At 45.7% G+C, this 22,312-nt stretch overlaps 1 protein-coding gene across 2 annotated transcripts in view; it reads left to right on the plus strand.

The window, feature by feature from the left end:
* GNAS (GNAS complex locus) overlaps positions 1 to 22,312 on the plus strand; it is a 53,058-nt gene that overhangs the window by 8,927 nt on the left and 21,819 nt on the right. The window contains exons 2-5 of one of the 2 annotated variants that reach the window (XM_044298677.1): positions 8,752 to 8,824; positions 15,414 to 15,468; positions 15,563 to 15,682; positions 21,141 to 21,197. In XM_044298677.1, the coding sequence (XP_044154612.1) occupies positions 8,752 to 8,824; positions 15,414 to 15,468; positions 15,563 to 15,682; positions 21,141 to 21,197 (305 nt within the window). The remainder of the gene's footprint in view (positions 1 to 8,751; positions 8,825 to 15,413; positions 15,469 to 15,562; positions 15,683 to 21,140; positions 21,198 to 22,312) is intronic. The other variant, XM_044298678.1, reaches the window with a different exon arrangement.

The raw sequence follows: 22,312 nt of genomic DNA on the forward strand, positions 1-22,312 counted from the left end.
ATTGATGTGCGGTTTTTGATGCCGCTTTCATGTGGATTTTCTGCATTCAAATCCGCCTCTTGTCCTACTGCCTGAAAATTCAGTGGAAACTCAGACTGCAGTTTTTGCTATGGTTCCACAGCCAAAAAATCATGTCAAAATTGTGCTTTTTGCCATGGAAGTGGCCTCATTAGAGATTGCGACTTGACGTGCTGTAGATTTCCGATCCGCACCACGGGTCCACTTACCCTGCACTTTTTGTGCGCAGGGTGTAGATGACACTTCTGATAATCCTCATCCCCTTAGCTGGTGCTGTATGATGGCAAATCTGCAGTGTTTCAGCCATGTGTGAACATGGCATAAGTTTTTAAATCAAACTGGCACCGGGGCGTCTCCAGTAACTTGTCCAGCCCTGCCGTATACCTAACACTTCAGTGCTGTCCGACTGCGCCATAAACCTGGGGACGTCGTATGTGTTTTTAGTAAATTGCATTCCACGTGAAACTACTATTCTGGAGCATCTATTCTATCGAGTCATTCTTCTATTATTCCCACTATAAGTTTAGCAATGAAGGTACTGCTGGGTACTGCCTGTTGCAGGTGTGTCCGGGCGCAGTCTGACACTGACTCACCTATCAGTGCTGCCAGTGTGAGATTGTGCCGGCGCATGCACAGCGTAATACAGTACCGCCTAAAGGAGATGAGTTTTACCATCTCATCTACACCCTGCAGTAATTTTCTGCAACTCTCGGGTCGCATTGCGGTGCCACTGACAGTCTTTACTCTTGCGTCGTTGTGTATCCCCAGCCTTGTGACCATCTTGTCGGATCCCACTGGGATTGTCGGCTTTTCCAGGATCCTGAGAAATCTGTTTGAAGGGGTTGTCTCATCTCGCCCTTCCTAAGGGAAGGTAAGACTAAACCTGGACCACCAGCTGGCCGGGAAACTGCGCAGTGGGCAGGCGCCATATTGTTTCAGCAGCTCCCATTGCTGTCCGTGGGAGTTACAGAAACGGAACAGCGAGCAATGCCTTTTCAATAACTTGGAGGTACCGTAACTCGCGGTGCTGTTTCCTGTATCTCCCATGGACGGCAATAGGCGCTACGGAAACAATACAGCGCCGGCCAGCTGGTCGTCAAGGTTTAGGGCTCATGCACACAAACATATATTTTTGGTCCGCATCCGATCTGGAAAAGATGTGGACAACAAACCCGTCTGCAAAAAAACTGTCCTAATCTTGTCTTTTTTTTACGGTCAAGGATAGGACTGTTCTATAGAGGGCAGGACATAACGGAAATAAATGTGCAACACACAGCCCGGTATCTGCTTGCCAATGGGTGTGTGTGAGCCCTTAGTCCCATCTTGCCTCTGGAATGGTCTGGGACAATTCCTGTAAGGTGCATATACATTACTAGTTATCGGTAAGGAAGTGTTCCTTCCCGATAATTGCCTGCTCGTCAGTGGAGGTGAAGAGCTGCATTTACAGTTACAGAAATTAGATTGAGGTGTCCGCACCAGAGATCATATCCGCCTGATCAGGGGTGATCATGTGGCACCTTTACATGGGGTAAATTTTTAGAAACGAGCGTCCGTGCGAACCTTCATTCCCAATAATCGGCCCAACAATTGGCAATGTAAACCCACCATTAGTCTTGCAGTGAAGCAATATTTTGTAGTGGGTGGGCAAAAGCCACATCACGACCACAATCGGAACACCGCAGCAAAAAGATGCCAAGGCCGAAAACACAGGAAAAAAAAACAGCATTTGCTAATCTTTCTGTAGAATTTGGCAGATTTTGGACTGTATTCACACATGGCAGATTTGTTGCAGAAATTTCTGCGATCAGGTCTGTTCTGTAGATGTGAATGGGATTCTTTCTGTAGCGTGGGTTTCTGCAGACTTCATTGAGATATATAGAACAGATTTTCAGTCAGATTTCTGTAACAAATCTGCTGTGTGTGAATAGGGGTTCTGGCAGACAGCGCAGACTCCTGTGTAGTCGGTGACACCAGGCTTGTGACGGGACCGGCGAGGAGTGCAAACAGCCACACCTGTAGATGGGTCGCGAGCCGGGGAGGAAAACCTGCCACTGGCCCCATGCCCCTGAAGAACACAGTTCTGACACAGTATTTTGTAGTGTACCTTTAAATACGGTCATTTCTGGTGTCCTAAAGTACAGACTTGTCATCCAAGAACTTGGATTTTCTGTTCAACCAACCCTGTGGGCACTGTAAGGCTACTTTTACACTGGCGTTTTGGCTTTCCATTCAGGGCTCTCACAAGCGGTCCAAAACGGATCAGTTTAGCCCCAATGCGTTCTGAATGGAAAAGGATCCGCTCAGAATGCATCAGTTTGCCTCCGTTCTGTCTCCATTCCGTTTTGGAGGCGGACACCAAAACGCTGCTTGCAGCGTCTTGCTGTCCGTCCAACAAAACTGAGCCAAACGGATCCGTTCTGACACGCGCTGTAAGTCAATGGGGACGGATCCGTTTTCTATCACACAATCTGGCACAATAGAAAACTGATCCATCCTCTATTGACTTTCAATGGAGTTCATAACGGATCCGTCTTGGCTATGTTACAGATAATACAGACGGATCCGTTCATGACGGATGCAGACGGTTGTATTATTGTAATGGATTAGTTTTTGCAGATCCATGACGGATCTGCCCATAATGCGAATGCCTTTGGGAGTATACACACAGCGCGGTAAAAAGCATGCCCGTTTTTGCTGTGTTTTCTTTTTTTTTTTTTTTTTTTTTTTTTATATTCAATTGCGCTTTTTGTAGGTGTAACAATTAAATGGGTGTTCCAGTTATAGGAAGTGATCCCCCTACGCACAGGATGGTGGGTGTGACTGCTAGGACCCCAACCGTTCAGGGAACAGGACCCTGAATTGAATGGAGTGGTTGGTCGCACATGCTGTGTGTTGCTCCATTCCCTCGCTATTGCACTGCTGGCGGTAGCGGAGTACACCCCCTATTTTATGCAGGATAGATAGAGATGGCGATAGAGATCCTTGTGTTAATGGACCCTTGGGGTATGAACTCGAGCAGCAAAAAGCATTTAGACTTGTGGTTTTACTGCAGTTCGGCACCATTTTCAAATTTCTACTGAAGAATTTGTATTGTGGGGAATCTCTTTGTGAAAGGCCATGGAAGGCTTTTGGTCAGTTTGTTCTTCTTGAGGTGGTTGTCTGTTTTTTTTTTTTTTTTTTTTTTTTTTTTTTTTTTTTTTTTTTCTTTGTTGTTTTTTTTTTTTTCTAAGAGCAGACTAATGACTTGGTCATAAACCAAATGTGACCTTAAAGCCTCATGCCAATCCTGGATCCACAAAACACAGATCCCGGCCCAGTGCCCACCGCCATTTAATTTCTAAACTCCTGTAGAAACGTCCTATTCTTGGCCGCAAAACAGAATAGGACATGCTCTGTTTTTTGGATGGACATACGGATGCAGAAAGTGCACGGTTGAAAGGAACGGGTCTGCACCTGATCCAATATACGGTCATGTGCACGAGGCCTAAGAGCGTGGTCACATGCGGCAGGTCACTCCACACGCCAAAGGTGTGGTTTTTGCTGTAGAGTTCATAAATGGGGGTGAACGAATCGATTTCAGATGAAACATCCAAAGTCAATTCGCATAAAACTTATTTCCAATACTGTACGGAGCAGGCGCTCCCTAAAGTAATCAAATGTATTGGGTCCGGTGAGCCAAAGTTATTGCTTCGCCAAGTCTTGTGAGACTTTGCATAATTTCATAAATTAATTTGTACTGTAAAAAAACATTTCCCGAACTCTGGTTCGGTTACTAGTGGTACCTTGGAACCGAACTCATCGGAGCCAATACATTCTAATACTGTACAGACCTCCTGCTCCGTACAGTATTGGAACAAAGTTTTATGCAAATCTACTTCGGATGTTTAATCCAAAGTAGATTCGCTCATCCCTATTCAAAAATCCCTGGGTTTTCCCTGTTCCCTCTGTATTGCATTGGGGAAATCCGCAGCATAAATTGACATGGGTGCAGGGTCTCACATGGGTGAGATTCTGCAGTGTCCCATCCCATGTAAACGTGTCCTAAAGGAAACATGTGACTTGGCCTCTTTCACACGGGCGTGTGCGCCCCGTTGCCATATTGTGGACCGCATTTGCGGAACCGCAATACACGGGTGCTGTTCCATGGGCATTCCGCATCACTGATGCGGACCCATTCACTTCAGTGGGTCTGCAATTCCGGAGATGCAGAACGGAAGCACTACGGAGTGGGGTTTCATCTCATACTTCCGTTCCGCCAGAAAGATAGAACATGTCCTATCTTTTTGCGGAACGGTCGGATTACATACCCATTAAAGCGAATGGGTCCGCTGCGGCTGCCCCACGGACTGTGCTCGTGCATTGCGGCTCACATTTTGCAGGCCCCAGCACTACCACGGGGCGCACACGCCCATGTAACAGAAAATAAACATTTAGGGAATACACTAGGAACCCATTGAATAGAAGACTCCCATAAAGACAGTGACCCCTTCTAGAATGACAACTTCTCACCTGTACTTCAGAGAAGACGAGATGAACACCATTGGAAGTCAATGGAGGACGGGTCAGTTTTTTTCGATTGTCAGTGAAAACGGATCCGTCCCCATTGACTTACATTGTGTGTCAGGACGGATCCGTTTGGCCCAGTTTCGTCAGATGGACAACAAAACGCTGCAGGCAGTGTTCTGGTGTCCGCCTCCAGAGTGGAATGGAGACGGATCGGAGGCAAACTGATGTATTCTGAGCGGATCCTTTTCCATTCAGAATGCATTAGGGCAAAACTGATCCGTTTTGGAGCCCATGATGGATCTCAAACGCAAAGCCAAAACGCCAGTGTGAAAGTAGACTGACTTGTCTTGAATACATTGCTACTTAATGAGGACCTGTCGCCTCCCCTGACATGTCTAAGTAACCACTTGCATTCCCCGTGTAATAACAATTCTGGAACACCATTTCTTATGACTCCCTTGCTCTGTTATTCCTACTAGAAGTTTATAAATGAATTACCAAGCGTCTGCCATAAAAGTCCAACTGAATGTCGCCATCCGGCGGTGTCTCCTTACACACACTGACATTGGCAGCAATCACTGGATAGTGTCATTGTGCAGGTACAACCCTCTTCCCCAACTGGTAACACCCGGCTGAACCTTCATTGCAGACTGCTGGCTTTTCATACACAACTTCTAGCAGGAATAATAGAGGAATGGTACAGCATGGACTCATAAGAATAGATGCGAGTAGTTCCTAGAACGGACATGTGAGCGGTCATCTCTAAGTTCAGTCTTTGTCTTATGGTTCTGAGGAGTGTGGTAACGGCATTGGATCTGATGGGTTTTCTTGGCTAACCGTATTAACTATGTAACTTTGAATTCTGTGTGGAGTAGAAAATATGCTAGAATCAAAATTTCCAGCCTGCTAGAGATGGAGTGGATAGATAATTTAAAGGGGTTGTCCAGGTTCAGCTCTGAACCCGGACATAACCTCGCCTTTCCTCTTTTAGGGCGCATTCAGCTGTCCATAGTGTTTTGCGGATCTACAAAACACGGATACCAGCAGTGTGCTTTCCGCAATTTGCAAACTGCACATGGCCGCAATCATAATAGAAAATGCTTATTCTTGTGGACAAGAATGGTACATGCTCTATCTTTTCTACGGAACCAGCATACCGTGAGCTGTCTGCATCTTTTGCAGCACCATAGAAATGAATGGGTCTGCACCCATTGCGGAATGGCTGCGGACTCGTTCATACAGCCTGTATGACTGGAGCATTGGGGCGTTCCTTGCTCCGATGCTACCCCTCGCCTTGTGCTGCATCGCGCAGGGCAGGGGCTTTTTCTTTACTACCGGTGTTGTACCCGTCTTGACATATGTACGCTCGGTGGAGGTTTACTAGCAGGGAGACCGGTGATGTCACCACCACAAATGGGCGGCCTTATAGCGCCGCCCTAGGCTACAATAGTGAGGATGTATACAAAACAGACCTTGCCCTGCGTGATGAAATGCTCCAGTCACAGGCTAAATGAGTGAAGATGAGGTTATGTCCGGGTTCAGCTCTGACCCTGGACAACCCCTTTAGCAGTATTACTGGTCTTGATGCACGTGACCTATGCATGTAAATTATACATTTTAAGGGGTTCTGCAGTTTGTTTAAACTGATCTATTCTTTGGATAAATCATCAGCATCTGATTGGCAGGGGTCTGCGCCCAGGACCCCCGCCGATCAGCTGTTTGAGAAGGCAGCAGCGCTCCAGGAGCGCCGCGGACTTCTCACCGTTTACTGCAAGCCCAGTGGCGTCGCGACTAGTATCAACTGGACTGGGCACGGCTAAGCTCCATTCAAGTGAACAGAGCTTAGCCCCGCCCAGACCAGTGATGCTAGTCATGACGTCACTGGGCCTGCAGTAAACAGTGAGAAGGCCGCTGCGCTCCTGGAGCGCTGCTGCCTTCTCAAACAGCCGATTTGGAGGTGGTCCCAGGTGTGTCGGATCCCCATCGATCAGATGCTGATCTATCCAGAGGATAGATAATCAGTTTAAACAAACTGCAGAACCCCTTCAAAGGAAACCGGTCACTGTGAAAATGTAGTGCAGCATGTTATAGAGCCGGAGGAGCTATGGTCTCACCACCGTTCTTGATTTCCGTTAGAGGAGCCATACATCAAAAGGACCAGAAGTGCTGGATCCGGCACATAACTAAGACAAATGGATTGCAATGGATCCTGCAGGACTTTTTTGCCCTGTCCCTTTGACTGAATCTGCTGTGGAAGCCCCAAACGGAGCCTCTAGATGTGAAGGAACCCTGGTTTAGTATTTTATGGCCTCATGTACACTATCATATTTTTGTTCCGTATCCGATCCACATTTTTTTTTTTTGCATTAATTTCAGAGGAACCACTTAAATGTGGACCTCGCACCATGTGCTGTCCGCATCCGTAAGTACCTGCTGCAGTCCTGCAAAGGTCTTATCCGACATGGTTAGGACATTTCTAGAGAAGGGGAAAAAGAAAACGGCAACATGCTGGTGGTATCTGATTTGCTCACCGCAAAAACACATACGGCCTTGTGCAGACGGCCTAAACCTCTGCTCATGTTATGCTGAGGAGTAATGTGGGTGTGTCTCTATTCATAGACTTGCCTGTAAATTAGTAGGACCAGCAAGATGGCGAGCAGAGGTTTAAATGAATAAATTACAAGTTTTACTGAATCTTTTCCTAGTAGACTAAATATCAATCTGCTCAGCTCCTCCTGCAGTATAGTATGCTGCCTGCAGATCACACTGCATTTAGAGGTGACGGGGCATCTTTAATTTTGTGTGTATACAGATGAATATGAAACTTGATGTATCGTATTTGAGCAGTGCCTCTTTCTCCACTTATCAGGCTCTTTTTTTTTTTTTTTTTCCTCCCCCCCCCCCCCCCCACTCCTCCTTCTCACTAAAGTGTTCCCTCACTCTGAAATCCGCCTTGGTCTCCCAAGATAAACTGTCAAGTGATTGCATTCTTAGATTACAGCACTTGGGGTGATTTTCCAACTCTCCCCAAGTGCTTTATTCACATCAATACTGCTCAGTACTTCTCTGTAATAGGGAATAAAATCTTTATGTGCAGTGTATGAGAGACCTCAGGGACAACTGAGAATTATAGCTGGAGCTTGTGTGTGTGTGTGTGTGTGTGTGTGTGTGTGTGGGGGGGGGGGGGGGGGGGGCTTGGGGGGTGGGCGCTCGAGATATGCAGAATACAAGACAATGGCCAGAAATTGTCCTATCCCTCATGTACCCACATGACACCTGTTCCCTTGCCAGAAATCCGCATGCAAACGGAGATCATTTGTTTCTGGATGTGGATCAATCTGACAAATGCATTGAAATTCTGGATCTGTGTCATCAAGAAAAAACGGATCCGGTATTAATTTTTCCCCCCACATTTTTAAAGGTCTGCGCAGACTGAAAAACGGTCAGTCGATGTGGCAATTTCTTGATCACTTGGTACCGGATCCGGCATTAATACATTTTGAATAGATACTAATGTCAGATCCAGCATTCCGGCAAGTGTTCCGGAATTTTGGCCGGAGAAAATACTGCAGCATGCTGCGGTATATTCTTCTTGCTTTCCATTCAGAATGCATTAGGAGAAAACTTGCTGCGGTTTTTTTCCAGTATTGAGCCCCTAGGACGAAACTAAATACCAGAACACTAGTGTGAAAGTACCCTTATCCTGGAAAGTCACCTAAAAATCCTGTACTTGTTCTCCAAGCTGAGCATTCAGCATTCACTCTAGATAGATAACGCTAAAAGATTTATCAAGACTGGTGTAATGTAAAACTAGCTTTTGTTGCCCACAAAAAACTATTGATTTTTTAAAAGGAGCCCTTAAAAGGTGACAACTAAGCCAGTTTTCCTTTACACCCTCAAGATGGGTTCCCATGCAGTTTTAGGTAGTTTTCTGATGCCTGCCAGGAAACGAGGGCCCGGGCATGTTGGTTTCTACAGATCTCTGCCAGCTTTTGTAGAGCATGTTCATAGCCGGTCAGATATACCGAGCCCCAGTCATGAGGACTTCTGACTACTGCTCTTATCCCTGGCCTGGTTTCTATTACACAGTGTGATGAAAGTTGTTAGAGCTGGAAGTGTACTTTTCATTCATGGAATAGGCTTTCAGATCTTTTGACCTAGGGACATAACTTTGTGCCTCATACGTTGCATTGTTTGAGTATTAATATACCGGTTTTATCTTTCCAGGTGCCGGGGAGTCGGGGAAAAGCACAATTGTGAAGCAGATGAGAATTCTCCATGTGAATGGATTTAATGCAGAGTAAGTACATGTTCACGTGTGGTTGTTGCTCTGAAATGGACCAGATAGAGCAGGGGTAGGCAACCTCTGGCACTTCAGCTGTTGTGAAACTACAACTCCCAGCATGCATTCTTCCTCTACTCTTCTCAGAACTCTTAGAAATGAATGCTGGGAATTGTAGTTTTACAACAGCTGCAATGCCGGAGGTTGCCTACCCCTGCTATCCTTTGCGGTCAGAGGTATCGGTCTTGCACTGCTCTGGATGAGGGACATGACCATGTTCACCCTTCCAGGGTTATGATTGTCATGGTGGGACAGACCGTCATTTCTAAAGGCAGTCTCCTGCTCCATAGGACTTGATGCAGCTGTGTGTTAGGCTGGGTTCCTCCTTGGTTTTAGAGAGTACACCATGAAGGCACTCATGCTAGTAGTGTCCATAGGGGTGACAGATGTAGTAAACCAATGTCTAACAGTGGCATCCGTCACCCTGGTAGTGGCATAAAATGTATCTGCTAATGGGTGGTAGATGCCACCATGATGTCCATACCAGCCTCTGCTGATTTCCCTGGCATATGTTGATGTGAGCATAGCCATTCACTTAGATCTCATGCTGTGAGAGCTGCCCAAGTTTTTTAGCAACCAATCTTTTAGTGGTTAGCTGAATCCTGGTAGGAAAGGGGCTTCAGATGGACGACCCTTTTAAAGCATATATCACCTAGTGCAGCTACACATCTGGACTCCTATTTGGCAAAACAGGCCAAAATAAAATTGGCAGTGTGTAGATAATAGAAGCAATGAAAGGATGCAACAAACAGTTTGGTGTCCCGGAGGAGGGAGCGTTCCCCCCCCCCCCCCCCCCCACAGTGACTGACAGGCTGCTGAGATTGGATCTGCAGGGAAGTGCCGATTGTGCACACGTTTCTGGTCATGTCACGCAGGATGTCGCCTTTTCTCTTGGACTTTGTTTTCTGACACGACTGTAATCTAAGAAATTCTGTCCGCGCTCTCTAGGCTGATAAGTGATCAGTAGTGCAGTCTGTACATGGGGCGTTCCCTGCTGTGCATGCAAGGACTACGCATCGGGAGTGCTATAGCATGCTTAGTATACCATACCCATCATAACTGGAGCTGTGGAGGTTTTATGTAATAGTAGTTCTGGTGCCTCCAGAAGGGTGGACTGGCTTCCGTGTTGCTCCAGTGCTCGCCGGTGAATGAGGCTTCACTGAGACAGATCTGCAGGAGTACTTTCTACTCATTACAATAGTGTAATGAAAGACGAGAGCATGCCGCTTTGTGATGCAGTGGGGTCACTGGTTCAAATTGTAAATGCTCCTTCACTTTGAAATGGAATAACATTAGAAAAACCTGTCTGATTCTTCCAATAAAAATAAATAAATAAAAAAAACAGCACCTTGCCTGTCCCATAGGTTCTGCAAAAGTGCAACCACGTGGACGTACGGGCCACTGCGGGCGCTTATTAAATAATGAAGAATACATGGTTTGGGCGGTCTGCATTGGTAATGGCCGCACAACCATTAGCATTGAAAACCTGTGATTGGCGGCAGCAGCCGTTTCCTGACCCTGCGCGGAGCAGCGGCAGGACCATGGACAGGTGGGTGAGGTTAGTTATGTTCAGGGGAAGGACCCCAGGTGTTGTCGGCTCCATGGCTGCACAACCCCTTCAAAAGATGTAAATTGTTGTAGAGTCTTCATGAGGGCCAATAAAATGCTGCTGCTGCTGACCCCTTCATGATTGTTTCTGCTCTGGCCTATCTTGTTCGCTGCTGGAGGGAAGTGCCATGCTCGTTGGTTCCTGGACTAAGAGCCCCTACACACACAAATTTTGTCTCCCATTTTTACATAGAAACTGCTCACTGTGAACAGTGCGGCGGTGAGAACGTGTCCTGCTCCTTTTATTCCGTGTCTGTGGGGTGGCCGGAGACAGCAGCACTTGGCTATCTTTGAACAGAACGGCGGTGTGCGGCCTCGACTGCCACATGTAGTGTGCCATTATGGCATCTCAGTTCCTAGTGATGGATGGGGTTCCCAGCAGGGGATATATATCCCCTATCCTGTGGCTGTGTTCCTTATTGGTAGCAGGCTGTGGGCTCGGCGGTGTGCTGAATCCCCTTCTAGCAGTTGTTGGGGCCCAGGTAGGATGGGATTCCTGTATAGTTAATACTGGTGCCGCTGGGTTGGATTCTAAAACTTTTTGTGCATCCTTAAGCTCGCAATGTGGTCGCTCTACTTGCATGTAATCTATGCAGCTCTGAAACCCACCCTGTAGTCAGTCGCACGTAGTCTGTGCTGGTAGTCACCTTTGATGGGGTTTTCATTCACAGATTTTGGACTATGGACTCGATGCATGTCCATTGGAAACTGATACTGTGTTATATATTTTTTTTATTTATTTTTTCCTGAGGGCAGTGGTATCTGATATATTTTCTTGTTCATTGGTGCTGGGATATTTATCAGTTTCTCACAAACCTCCTGACCCCATCCCCTCAGGTTCTGAACTGGACTTGAGCCCATTTACACAGACTGAGGATTTGAGACCCTTATTGGGGAAGAACATTCATACGAACGCCTGTGAGAATGTTCCCGCCAGGAAGCACTCGTTTGTTGGGTGATCACTTCTTTCACTCGGCACCTAATATTGTTTGTTCGCAGCAGGTCGTCCTGTGTAATGTGCTGCCCACAAACAGTGAAGCTGTACGGAACAAGTGATCACAGTGGCGATCATTCATCCCCATACAGTGGGGATGATTGCTGTAGGTGTTTACAACTGGACTAACTGCACTTGGAAACAAACGGTTCATTCCCAATCTCTGCCCTGTTCCCATTTCAAACATTGATGGTATCGCTACAGCATATGTCCTAAATGGTAGGTGCCAGCACCATTTTCTAGAACAATATCCCCCTTACTCCTTCCCTCTTGGATTCGGCGGCCAGAGGTTGTCAGAACTGTGGAAACAGCCAGGCAGGCTGCGCTACTCGGCAAAATCCATGTGTATTGCTTGTGCAGATTTCTCTGGCAGTTCAGAGATGGAGTGGCAATGCATGTGCTCCACCATCTCCAGTCACATGTAGACACAGGAACCCCCCATTTTTGTGATTAGTGGGGATCCTGGCAGTCTGCCCTCCACTGGACTTACAGGGGTTTTCCAATATGTTAATCCTGATGACCTATCCTCTGGATAGGTCAGGAGTATCTGCTTGGTGGCGGTCTGGCACCTGAGCTCTTCTCTGCATTTCCTAGGCCAACTGATGTCACGTTCATCGGTCACCTGGCTTAGGTGCAGCTTAGTCCCGTTCAAGTGAATGGGGCTGAGCTGCAATACCAACTGATCAGATACTAATGACCTATCCCAAAGATAAGTGATCACCTAAAAAAAAAATATTCTAATCTTGGAAGACCCAATTAAAACTTGTCACGAACCCTTTCACATGGTAAAACTGCACTTCCTGACTGCGTTGCTTTTTTTTTTTTTTTTTTTTTTTTAACTTGACGGCTGTTCCCTTTATCATTTTACCTCTGTGCTGGACTGGGCTCGCCACAGCTTTTAGCCACGGGGCTGTGTATCCTTATTGAAGGGTGGTCAGACTGGTGAGTGGCCCCGCTTTGTATGGGGGTAGCAGGAGTTCAGATTGATGGGGGTGTTCACGTAGCCGGTGTAGTGTACGCGTTTTTAGCAGTTAACATGAAGCCAAATGAAGATGGTGAACTTTGCCAGTGCACGTGAACGCAGTCACTTTGTAGTTTTGTCTCGGCCGGATAGGGTTAATGTGTTGGCAGCGACCGTGTTCTTTTCCCCCAGTGCACAGATTGATACAGTTTTGCCAGTAGATTTGCCAAGATAGAAGTTTCTGTATGTCAGTGCCGGCTGCGTCCTCCCACTTACAGTGTGTTTCTTCCTCTGTTCCAGCAAGTCTCTAAACCTGACCATACTAATTGCCTGCGCGTTACTGTGTGCAGGGGAAATAACTGCCTTATTAGGTCATCGGATCACGTGACTGACCCTTGCGTCTTACCGGCCTTGTGGACCGCGCTGAGCATAGGAGTACAGGAAATGCAGGGCTGTCACTATACTACATGATATAGCAGAGCTGCAGTGTGATGCTTATGGCTGAGGATGATTGTGGTAGTTGTCATTCAGGGATTACTCCTATTGTTGGTAACCATGCTGCTGGAAGGTTAATAAGGATGGTGGCAGCAGAACAGCCATTGTGTGCGCCTCTGCAGCCAAGTCCCATTTTCTGGCCACGTTCACACCTAGCAGAAAATCTGTTGCAGCAGTGGCCTTAAAATCATGTAACACGTTGCAGCGCATGGATTTCATTGCAAATTTGAAGAAAATCTGCAATAGGGCATTTGCGGGTTTTTAATAGTGTTAAATATAAAAATATTTTTTTTTTTTTTATATGAAGGCTGACCCCATTAATTGTGCGGTAGTTTCACAGCTGTTTTTCAGTGTGCCAGCAGGTGCCCCCTGTTCTCTTAAAGGGGTTGTTCCGCTAGTAACACAGGCTGGAGCTCTGTAGGTGGCAGTCCCTAACGTGCCATTCTTATTGGGGGGGCTTTGCCTGCACTTTCAGACCCCCTAGTTGTCGTTGGGGGTTCTGGAAGTCAGGCCCCCAGAGATCAAACACTTAAAGGGATTGTCCGGTTTCCTGTATTGATGACCTATCGGGATAAGTCATCAGTATTATATCGACAGGGGTCCGGTTGTCAGACCCCCACTTATTGGTTGGTCGTCAATGTAGGAATCCAGCCAACCCCTTTAAGAGTGCCAGTGGCACAACCCCTTAAAGCTCATCATACACGTAAGAACTGTGGACAGCGCTCTCAATCCACCCATATGCATGCTCAGCTTGGCCGTGTATGTAGTGAATGGGGGGAGGGGATAAGGCCACTGTCAAACACTTCTGGCAGCTAATCTCTCCAAGAACAAGAATTTTAAGGGCTCATTCACATGACCACATCCGTTTTTGTGGAACATCCTTATCCATGTTAGAAATGCCTATTTTTGTCCGTAAATATGAGCAAGAATAGGACATGGTCTATCAATTTTTTTTTTTATTTTTTTTTGTGGGGCCACGGAACGTACATACAGACATTGAAATGGGTCTGCATCCGATCCGCAAATTGTGGAGCAAATGCAGACAAACATACGGTCATGTGAATGGGCCCTCAAATGAATGCCTCAGACTGATGCCATACAGTAGCATCCATTCACCATAAAGTTCCGTAGTAAAAAAAATATATTTCCTTTTATTTAAAAGGTTTTTTTCTTTTGTATCTTTTGGGGCTTTTTTTTTTTTTTCCTCTCTCAAATGTATACATTAAACCAGGCATCCTCAAACTGCAGCCCTCCAGCTGTTGTAAAACTACAACTCCCACAATGCCCTGCTGTAGGCTGATACCTGTAGTCTGTTTGGGCATGCTGGGAGTTGTAGTTTTACAACAGCTGGAGGGCCACAGTTTGAGGATGCATGCATTAAACAAATGGCAAAACCATGATGGGAACCCAGCCTTGCAGTCAGCTGAGAGCTAACCTAGATGTGTATGGCCCGCTGTAAAGGAAGCTGCAACATGACTAACTCGCCAAATGTTCTAAGGTGGGGGTATAATAGAACCTGGTGAAAAATCTCTTGCATGCGGCATTATATGTAGAACAAACCCGATTTGCGTTTCCTTGTTGCTGCCCCATGATGGCACTCCTTGTCCCGCGCTCGGATTATTCTTAGCAGTATTGTGTAGCATTGGGATCTCGTGTAATGTGAAGCTCCTGGGCCCCAATGCAAAATCTGTACCATGTGCCATTTCTAATGCTTGTCGTCTTTATAGGATTGTGGTGGGCTGTAGGCTCAGCAGTGTGTGGTTCCTGGGGTCCCAGCACTAATAAATAAATTGCCATGCTGTGCACTGCCGGGCAGTTTACACTGCCGATTTTTACAAGAGGCATTCCTGCAGTCCATGGTATGCATGTCCCACGTGGACGTTGTGAACTCTGGCACTCTGTTCCAGTCCCTGTATTAGGCTGGGTTCACACCTGAGCGTTTTACAGCGCGTTCCTACGCGCTGTAAAACGCTCAACAAGGAGAAACCAATGATTCCCTATGGGAATGGTTCACACTTGGGCGTTTTACAGCGCGTACGATCGCGCTGTAAAACGCCCGACGCTCCAAAAAGTACATGAGCGACTTTTGGGGCGTTTGTGGCCATAGGACACTGTAGTGAATCACTCAAACGCGCGTTTACTATTACAAAAACGCGCATAAAAATGCGCGTAAAACGCGCGTTTGCGCAACGCTCAAGTGTGAACCCAGCCTTAGGCATATATGCCGGAAAGTGGCTGGATCCTCTGCCGATCCGGCGGTGCACTGTGGTGTCCGGCTATGCCAGATGCAGTGAACTCCGGCGGTCTGTTCCTCTGCCAGAGAACACAGATGTGAGCGCGGCCTAACCGTGCTGGTTTTGTCTCTGATTTAAAGGATCTGTGTACACGTCAGCGGAGTTGGTAACCTGTTCCTAGGAGCTTGCCCTTTTAAAATGCAAAGGACAAACAGAAGTCGGACAGGTTTGTAATATCTGAATGTTTTCTTTCAGGGAGAAGAAGATAAAAATTCAAGATATAAAGAATAACATTAAAGAGGCCATCGAAGTAAGTAATCACAGAATAAGATGAAAATTATTTCAGAACTTCATCCCCCCCCCCCCCCCCCCAATTTAATGACTACAATTTCTTCTCCTTGTAGACCATAGTAACAGCAATGTGCATCCTGTCACCTCCAGTGGAGCTAGCAAAGCCTGACAACCAGTTTCGAATTGATTACATCGCAAACTTACCGAGTCACAAGGATTTTGACTTCCCATCAGTGAGTATCTGGTTCCGCCCTCAGCTTTGTCATGCCAGAGCGAATTCTGCTAGGAGATGCCATCTTTACGATCAGTCTGGGTCTGACCCTTTTGCCCCGTAACCCCCCCCCCCCCCCCCCCCCCCCCGCATGGGAACTACAGCACGTTCATGTAAGTTGGGCAGGCTGCAGTCCCATGTATAGCAGGTGGCGAGAGGCAAACTGTGAAGGGGATGTAGCGCACCAGTGCTGTGGTCCCATCAATGGTGTGTCCCAGAGTTCAGGAAATTTGAATACCCTTAGGCCTCTCTCCCACTACCTTTTTTTTTTTGTTTCCGTTTTGCGGGTCGTTTTTTTTTGCGTTCCGTATACGGAACCATTCATTTCAATGGTTCCGCAAAAAAAAAAACGGAATATACTCCGTATGCTTTCCGTTTTTCCGTTCCGTTGAAAGATAGAACATGTCCTATTGCCCACAAATCACGTTACGTGGCTCCATTCAAGTCAATGGGTCTGCAAAAAAAGGAACACATACGGAAATGCATCCATATGTTTTCCGTATCCGTTCCATTTTTTCTGAACCATGTATTGACAATGTTATGCCCAGCCCAATTTTTTTTCTAGAAAATTACTGTATATGCCATAGAGAAAAACTAAACGGAAACAAAAAAAGGAACAACGGATCCGTGGAAAAACGGACCTCAAAACACTGAAATAGCCATACGGTAGCGTGAAAGAGGCCTTAAGGGTATTTGACGCTATATTGAATAAATCTGCCATCCACAGTACTGAAGCTATGACATATTCCTTCTGTGATCTGTATGGTGATCCAAGCATTCACCTTCCGGAGGAGGTCCACTCTTGGGGTGTGTGTGTGTTCGTGTTCTAATGTGTCTGTCTGGTCCTGAAATGTTTTGCTGTCACTTTGTCAGGAGGAGTAACTTCTAGGAAATCTCTGGATTCTTCATAAAGGCTTAGCAGCTTCTCCTCCGGTGTAGCTTATACTGATTTCCCACCATAAGTGCGTTTCAGCCTTCATTCTTCAACAGGAACCCGAAACGCCTTTTATTTTTAAAACTGCTGAACTCCTTCTCCCTATCAGTAGATTATGTGAATACCCAAAAAGTGAAGCCCTCTGCCTGTCCCTGTAAAATCTCTTAGCTGCATACAAGGCGGGTCTAATTTTTTTTTACACTTCCTATAAATGGACCGTTTATTATCTCCATTAGCCCCTGGATGAGGTAACAAAACCCTTGTGATCAGGAAAGTCCAGGATTATGCAATTCCTGCTCCGAGGTGTGATGTGGAAGAGCCTTTACCTTGTAAATATGTCAGGGATGGTTGCCTCCTCACCACAGTCTACTACGAGTGCCAGCTTGTGTCCATAGAGAACGGCTATGTAGGGGACTGTTTTTCTCGTGTACATCAGTATGCACACTGTCCTGGTCTTTATAAGTCTCATCCACCTCCATAGGTCATTGACCCCTGTCCTGTTTGCACGGACCCGTGTGGTGTGTACAAACGGCACCATGATCGCACATTCCAGACTAAATCTTTCTAATCTTAGAAGCTGCACCTTGTCACTTGACTGGCAGCAGACCGGCCTTGTCCTTTAAACAGTCAGCATGCACCATCCACCGCTACGACACTCACCTCATGGACGTTTCCTCGTAGCCACACTGCCTGCTGTCCTATGTAGAAGGCCTTCAGGAAAAAGAAGTTAAAATAAAAACATAGTTGTGTAGCTATGACTTGGAAGTAAGGTTTATGGCATAGGCTGTAACTGGTGTGCAGGAACCTTGACGTGCCTTCTGGGCCATTTAAAGGGGGAACTATATAGATTTAGCATTTGTTTAGCTAACTGAGCAAAGAAGGGACAGTGGGGTGTATGAACACGGGCTAACATGGAGATCACCGTTGCCTTCAGGTACTCTAATGTATGGCCATGTGTAGGTAAATGAATTGATCTGACTGTCCTATCCTGCAGCTCAGCATTTGTACATTTAAGGGTATGGTCACACTGGGATGATTTACCGGCACTGCAAACTGTGCACGCGTTACATTCAAATTTTGGGGTGCACTGCAAAGGGTTAAATCTTCAGTAAAAAGCCGCATCCAAAATAGACATGCTCTGGATTCAAATTCCACAAAATCTGTCTACTCTGTTGTCCTGCGATGGTAAATCCACAGCGTATCTGCCCTGTATGAACATGCCCTAAAGGGAAAATACGGTTAAATGTGCGCAAGAAAGTCTTGTTGGTGCAGACCCTGATGTTTGACCACCACTGATTACCAGAATACAAAGTACATGTGGCGCTCAAAGCCCTTTGGTACCTTTGGAACCTTTCTGCTGAAGCAAAGGGGCACTCAAATCCATGAGTTTGTCTAGATTGTTGTCAGATTTCTGCTGACCACGGCCCTCCAGCTGTTGAAAAACTACAACTCCCAGCATGCCCGAACAGCCTACATCTGGAGGGCCGCAGGTGGAGCATGCCTGGATTAGATTGATTCACAGAGCCAATGCGCTCTAGAAATGCCGGATTGGCCTTCCACAAACACCACCTTGTGGTTGTAGAAATGATAGAGCCGATGAGGTTCTTTCTTTGTCCTGTTCCAAAACGCATCTGCGGTGTAACTGGCGCACATTACATTGAATGGCCCTTACACTCATCACAACGCAACCAGATTCATGGCTACATGCAGCACCAACATGTACCCTGCGGACATTATGACAACTTCCAATAAAACATGGTCTTTCTGGAGCTTGGATAGGTTTTCATTTGACTTCTCTATGGCAGACCTCCTTCACCAAACCTATTCACAGGCTTGTGTGTAGTCGCGGTGCAGCATATGTCTGTAGCCCTACAAGGCCGGTCAACAAGAAATGGTGGAAATCCAGTTTAGAATTTGGACATAGCTGATTGATGAGTTGTCCCGCCATCAGGGATCCTGCTGGAGAACTGCACTTAACATGCCACTGCTGCATCTAAAAGTATACTTTTAAGCAGCTGTAATTATATGTTTAATCCTTCCCTGTTCTTTAGTGTGTAATTGTCCCTTTTAATTGTTTAGTGACTGAAATACCAGTAAATGCCTCAGGTTTATTAGTGTGGACCATCCCTGTGCAATAAAACTCTCGATGCTGCAATGTAAACCCTCTGCTGCTGTAGGTGTTGAGATTCCAGAGTATTGTGAGTGACATTCCACCCATAAGGGTATGTTCGCATGGATTTCTGCACATATCCTCCACTGACACTTGTGTCAAATCTGTGCCCATGGACTTTACTGGCCGCCTGCATGGCCACAGAACTGTCTTGTTAAAAGTTTACCACATGCGGGACCCACGTCGGTTCAAGCTTCAGACCCAGAGCAGAAATCTGAGGGTCAGCCTCTGACCCCGACTCAAATTTTTCTACATGACTAATAAGTCGTGTGAATATACCCATGGCTGGATTCACAGGGTAATGGTAGTGTGCTATGTGGCCAATGACCACACAGCAGAACTGCCACCTATTACCACTGAACTTTTTTTTTTTTTTTTGAGGGTGCGACAAAAGTTTCAACAGTAAACGCCACATGGCACACCGCCACTTCATGTGAACTCAACATTCACACGTTGCAGTTTTTATGACCAAAACCATAGCTGCAAACTTTGTTCTCCTGGGGCAATAAGCTGAGTAATCCTTTGCCCAACTGCTATGTAAGGTGTATGGCCACCTCTAGGCATCACGTCTGATCCTTTGATCAGACATGTGCTTTGGGCTTATTTCTTGAGGTGTTTTTTCGACAGTACCTCATCCAGTTGGCCACAATGTTAAATAAAAATTAATAGGAACCACATAGTATTTTTTTTTTTCATGGTTGGTCAGAATTCCTTGTCCAGTGTTCCTCTCTTGGGCATAAAAGTGGGCAAAGACCTGTGGAGGATTTTGGATTTGAGATCTGATCAGGTAGATAATTGTAAATGGTCTCGCTTGATCTATATGATCCACTGAACTAACAAGTACTTGAAAATGGAGAACTTGAAGAAATCTCGACTGGGACAAAAGGAGCACTCAGCTTCTTTGTCTCTGCTATACACACCAGTGGTCAAGCACGTGCACTGCCACTCCTTTCAAACTTCTCCTAGTTGCGATGTTTCGGCTGGGTACCTGGTATTAGTGATTTGGTAGGTGTTCTAGCAGTTGGACCCCAATAATTTATCATTGTGGTGGATGCTTTTATCTGGAATGACCTCTGAAAGGGGTTGTCATCAGGTTTGTGCATCTGCCCAGAAGTGGTTTTCAGAAGTGGTTTTCTAAGGATAGACCTACAAAGAGACCAGCTTGTCCCTTCATGACTAAAGGCCCAAGTTCAGAACAGGATTGATGAGAGAAGGGCGAAGAGGAAAGGCTTGTTTGGCTTTAACCACGATTTGTCATGAAGCAATGACACCGGAAGCACAGGTAAGATTTTACTGTAGAAAAGTGGGAGCACGTTATCAAGTCACTCTGTGCACATCACCAGAAAGGTTTGTGTGGTCCCAAATCAATCTGTTGTATTCTACAAGAAATAGGAAAGTCATTATTGCCGATCCATGTTAAGAAACCCTGTGGGATATTTTGGGAAAGTTTCTCTGCAAATTTCTACAGTACAGAAAATTGTTGCCATTAAAGTAGTAAAGAGAGGACATTTAGTGGTGACTGTGAATCTGACAGATGCATATTACCACTTGCAAACCTATCCAGAACATCATCAGATTTTCCGTTCAGACTAGATCCGGCATTCAGTACCTCCAGTTTGTGTGTTTATTTTGTTGTCATCAGCACCACATCTTAATTCAGTGTAATGTAGTGGTGACCATTTTAAGGTGGCCAACTAAACCATTACCTAAAGGTCATCTAGGTGCGGAAAAGTTCAACTCTAATATTTCACCTGGAAATGGCATTTGGTCTTCGATAGCCTGGATGAGTTTTGGATTTGAAAAAAATAGTCTAACCTACAGCCTGCTGAAATCATGCTCTATTAGAAAAGCAGTGGTTTATGTTGTGCTAAATTTCAGCCACGGCCTTTGTCTGGAGCTTAGGAGGCAAAGCTTGAGAAAGGGGCTGATGAGATAATGTTACCCACACTTCTCTACCAGCTAAACGTCTACATCTAAGGAAGCCTGGAGAAAGTTTTGGTCCTGATGCCTGAAGTGTCCAAATGTTACTTTTGCCCAACAAATCTAGTCTGGAAAGTCCTTCAGGCAGGAGAATTGTAGTAGTTCATTAGCTCCAAAGTATTCTTGCATGGAGATTACAGGGAAATTTAGAATTATTCTTACTGGTGATTTGGTTTACTGGAAGACTCATACTACATCCCTTCATATTGAAATATTCAGTAAATTAATAGAGCATTGTTTTGTCTTGGCCCTTTTTCTTTTATAAAAAAATAAATAAAAATCAGAGGATCATCTGGGAAGGGGCATTGTAACCTGTATTTTTCCTGTCCCAATCAGGTACGGGGACAATCTCAGGTGTACTATCATAGAGACTTTCCAGAAACCAAATCACTGGTAAGACCAATTCCTATTTTTGTTCTTTTTAGGATTTAAGAAATCGATTAAATCAATATAGAAGTCCTCCATTTATTCTTCCTCCTTCCAGCCTTTATGGGACATAGGCTCTGTTCCCAACCCTTCTGAATATGCAGTTAATGTCAATGCTGCTGTTTTATTGTAGGTATTGCTGATTTTTTTTTTTTTTAAGGCAAGCAGAAATGCAGCATCATCAGTCTAATCTCCAAATGTCAGCCATATCTGCGTAAATTATGCATCTTCTGGTACAAGTTCAGGGCTTGCGGCATCAGACACGTGATGTTGTGTTCGTACAGATGGATGTTGATAAAGTTAGACGCATGTTGATACTTTCCTCTCAGACTGGGTGACTGTCAGCTGATGGCCACAATGGTTTTTTTTTTTTTGTTTTTTTGTTTTTTTTTCTGCAAGGGCTGGATAAAATCTGATTAACTGACAGATATTGGTTCATTGCTTGTTGTACTAAGTTGCTTAACATGAGAGACTGTGGAACCAGAGATGGACAGAATACTGAAGGCAGTATCTATGAGGTATTTGCCAACCTACAGTAATAAGGACTAGTGTGTGGTTCCCCCCCCCCCATGTCTATGTAATGCCCAGCCAACTATTTAGACAAATAGGGATTATATATGTGAAAGTTCCCAAAGTAACGACCCTTAAACTAGATGAATGTCGGCCAAGAGTTCTGCTGGACCAACCATCGAACGTGGTTTCCAGACTCTTCCTCAAGTTGCGTTTGTTAGTAGAAAGAAGGATCAGACGTTTTTGGTTTTTAACATGCACCATCCTTGGATATCGCATGCACTCTTGCCCATGGGAGACACGTTGGCAAGCTGACGGTTCAAGGATAGAAGCATTATCTGGGGTCGGCATATCACCTCCATTCTACAGAGAAGACCTACCCTTTGGTACTTCCAAGCAGCCAGTCTTATGTAGGTGGAAGGGAAGAGCATTGTGATAACATCTTGTATTTGTACAGAGGATCAGCTCCATCGAAAACTTGACGTATGATTTTACAGAAACTGCCTGACATAGAATGCCAGGCTGTCTTTAATACTACCCTATAACTTAATCTTCCACTGCATTACCAATGG

Source organism: Bufo gargarizans, chromosome 6, assembly GCF_014858855.1.
Source record: "Bufo gargarizans isolate SCDJY-AF-19 chromosome 6, ASM1485885v1, whole genome shotgun sequence".
Taxonomy (NCBI): domain Eukaryota; kingdom Metazoa; phylum Chordata; class Amphibia; order Anura; family Bufonidae; genus Bufo; species Bufo gargarizans.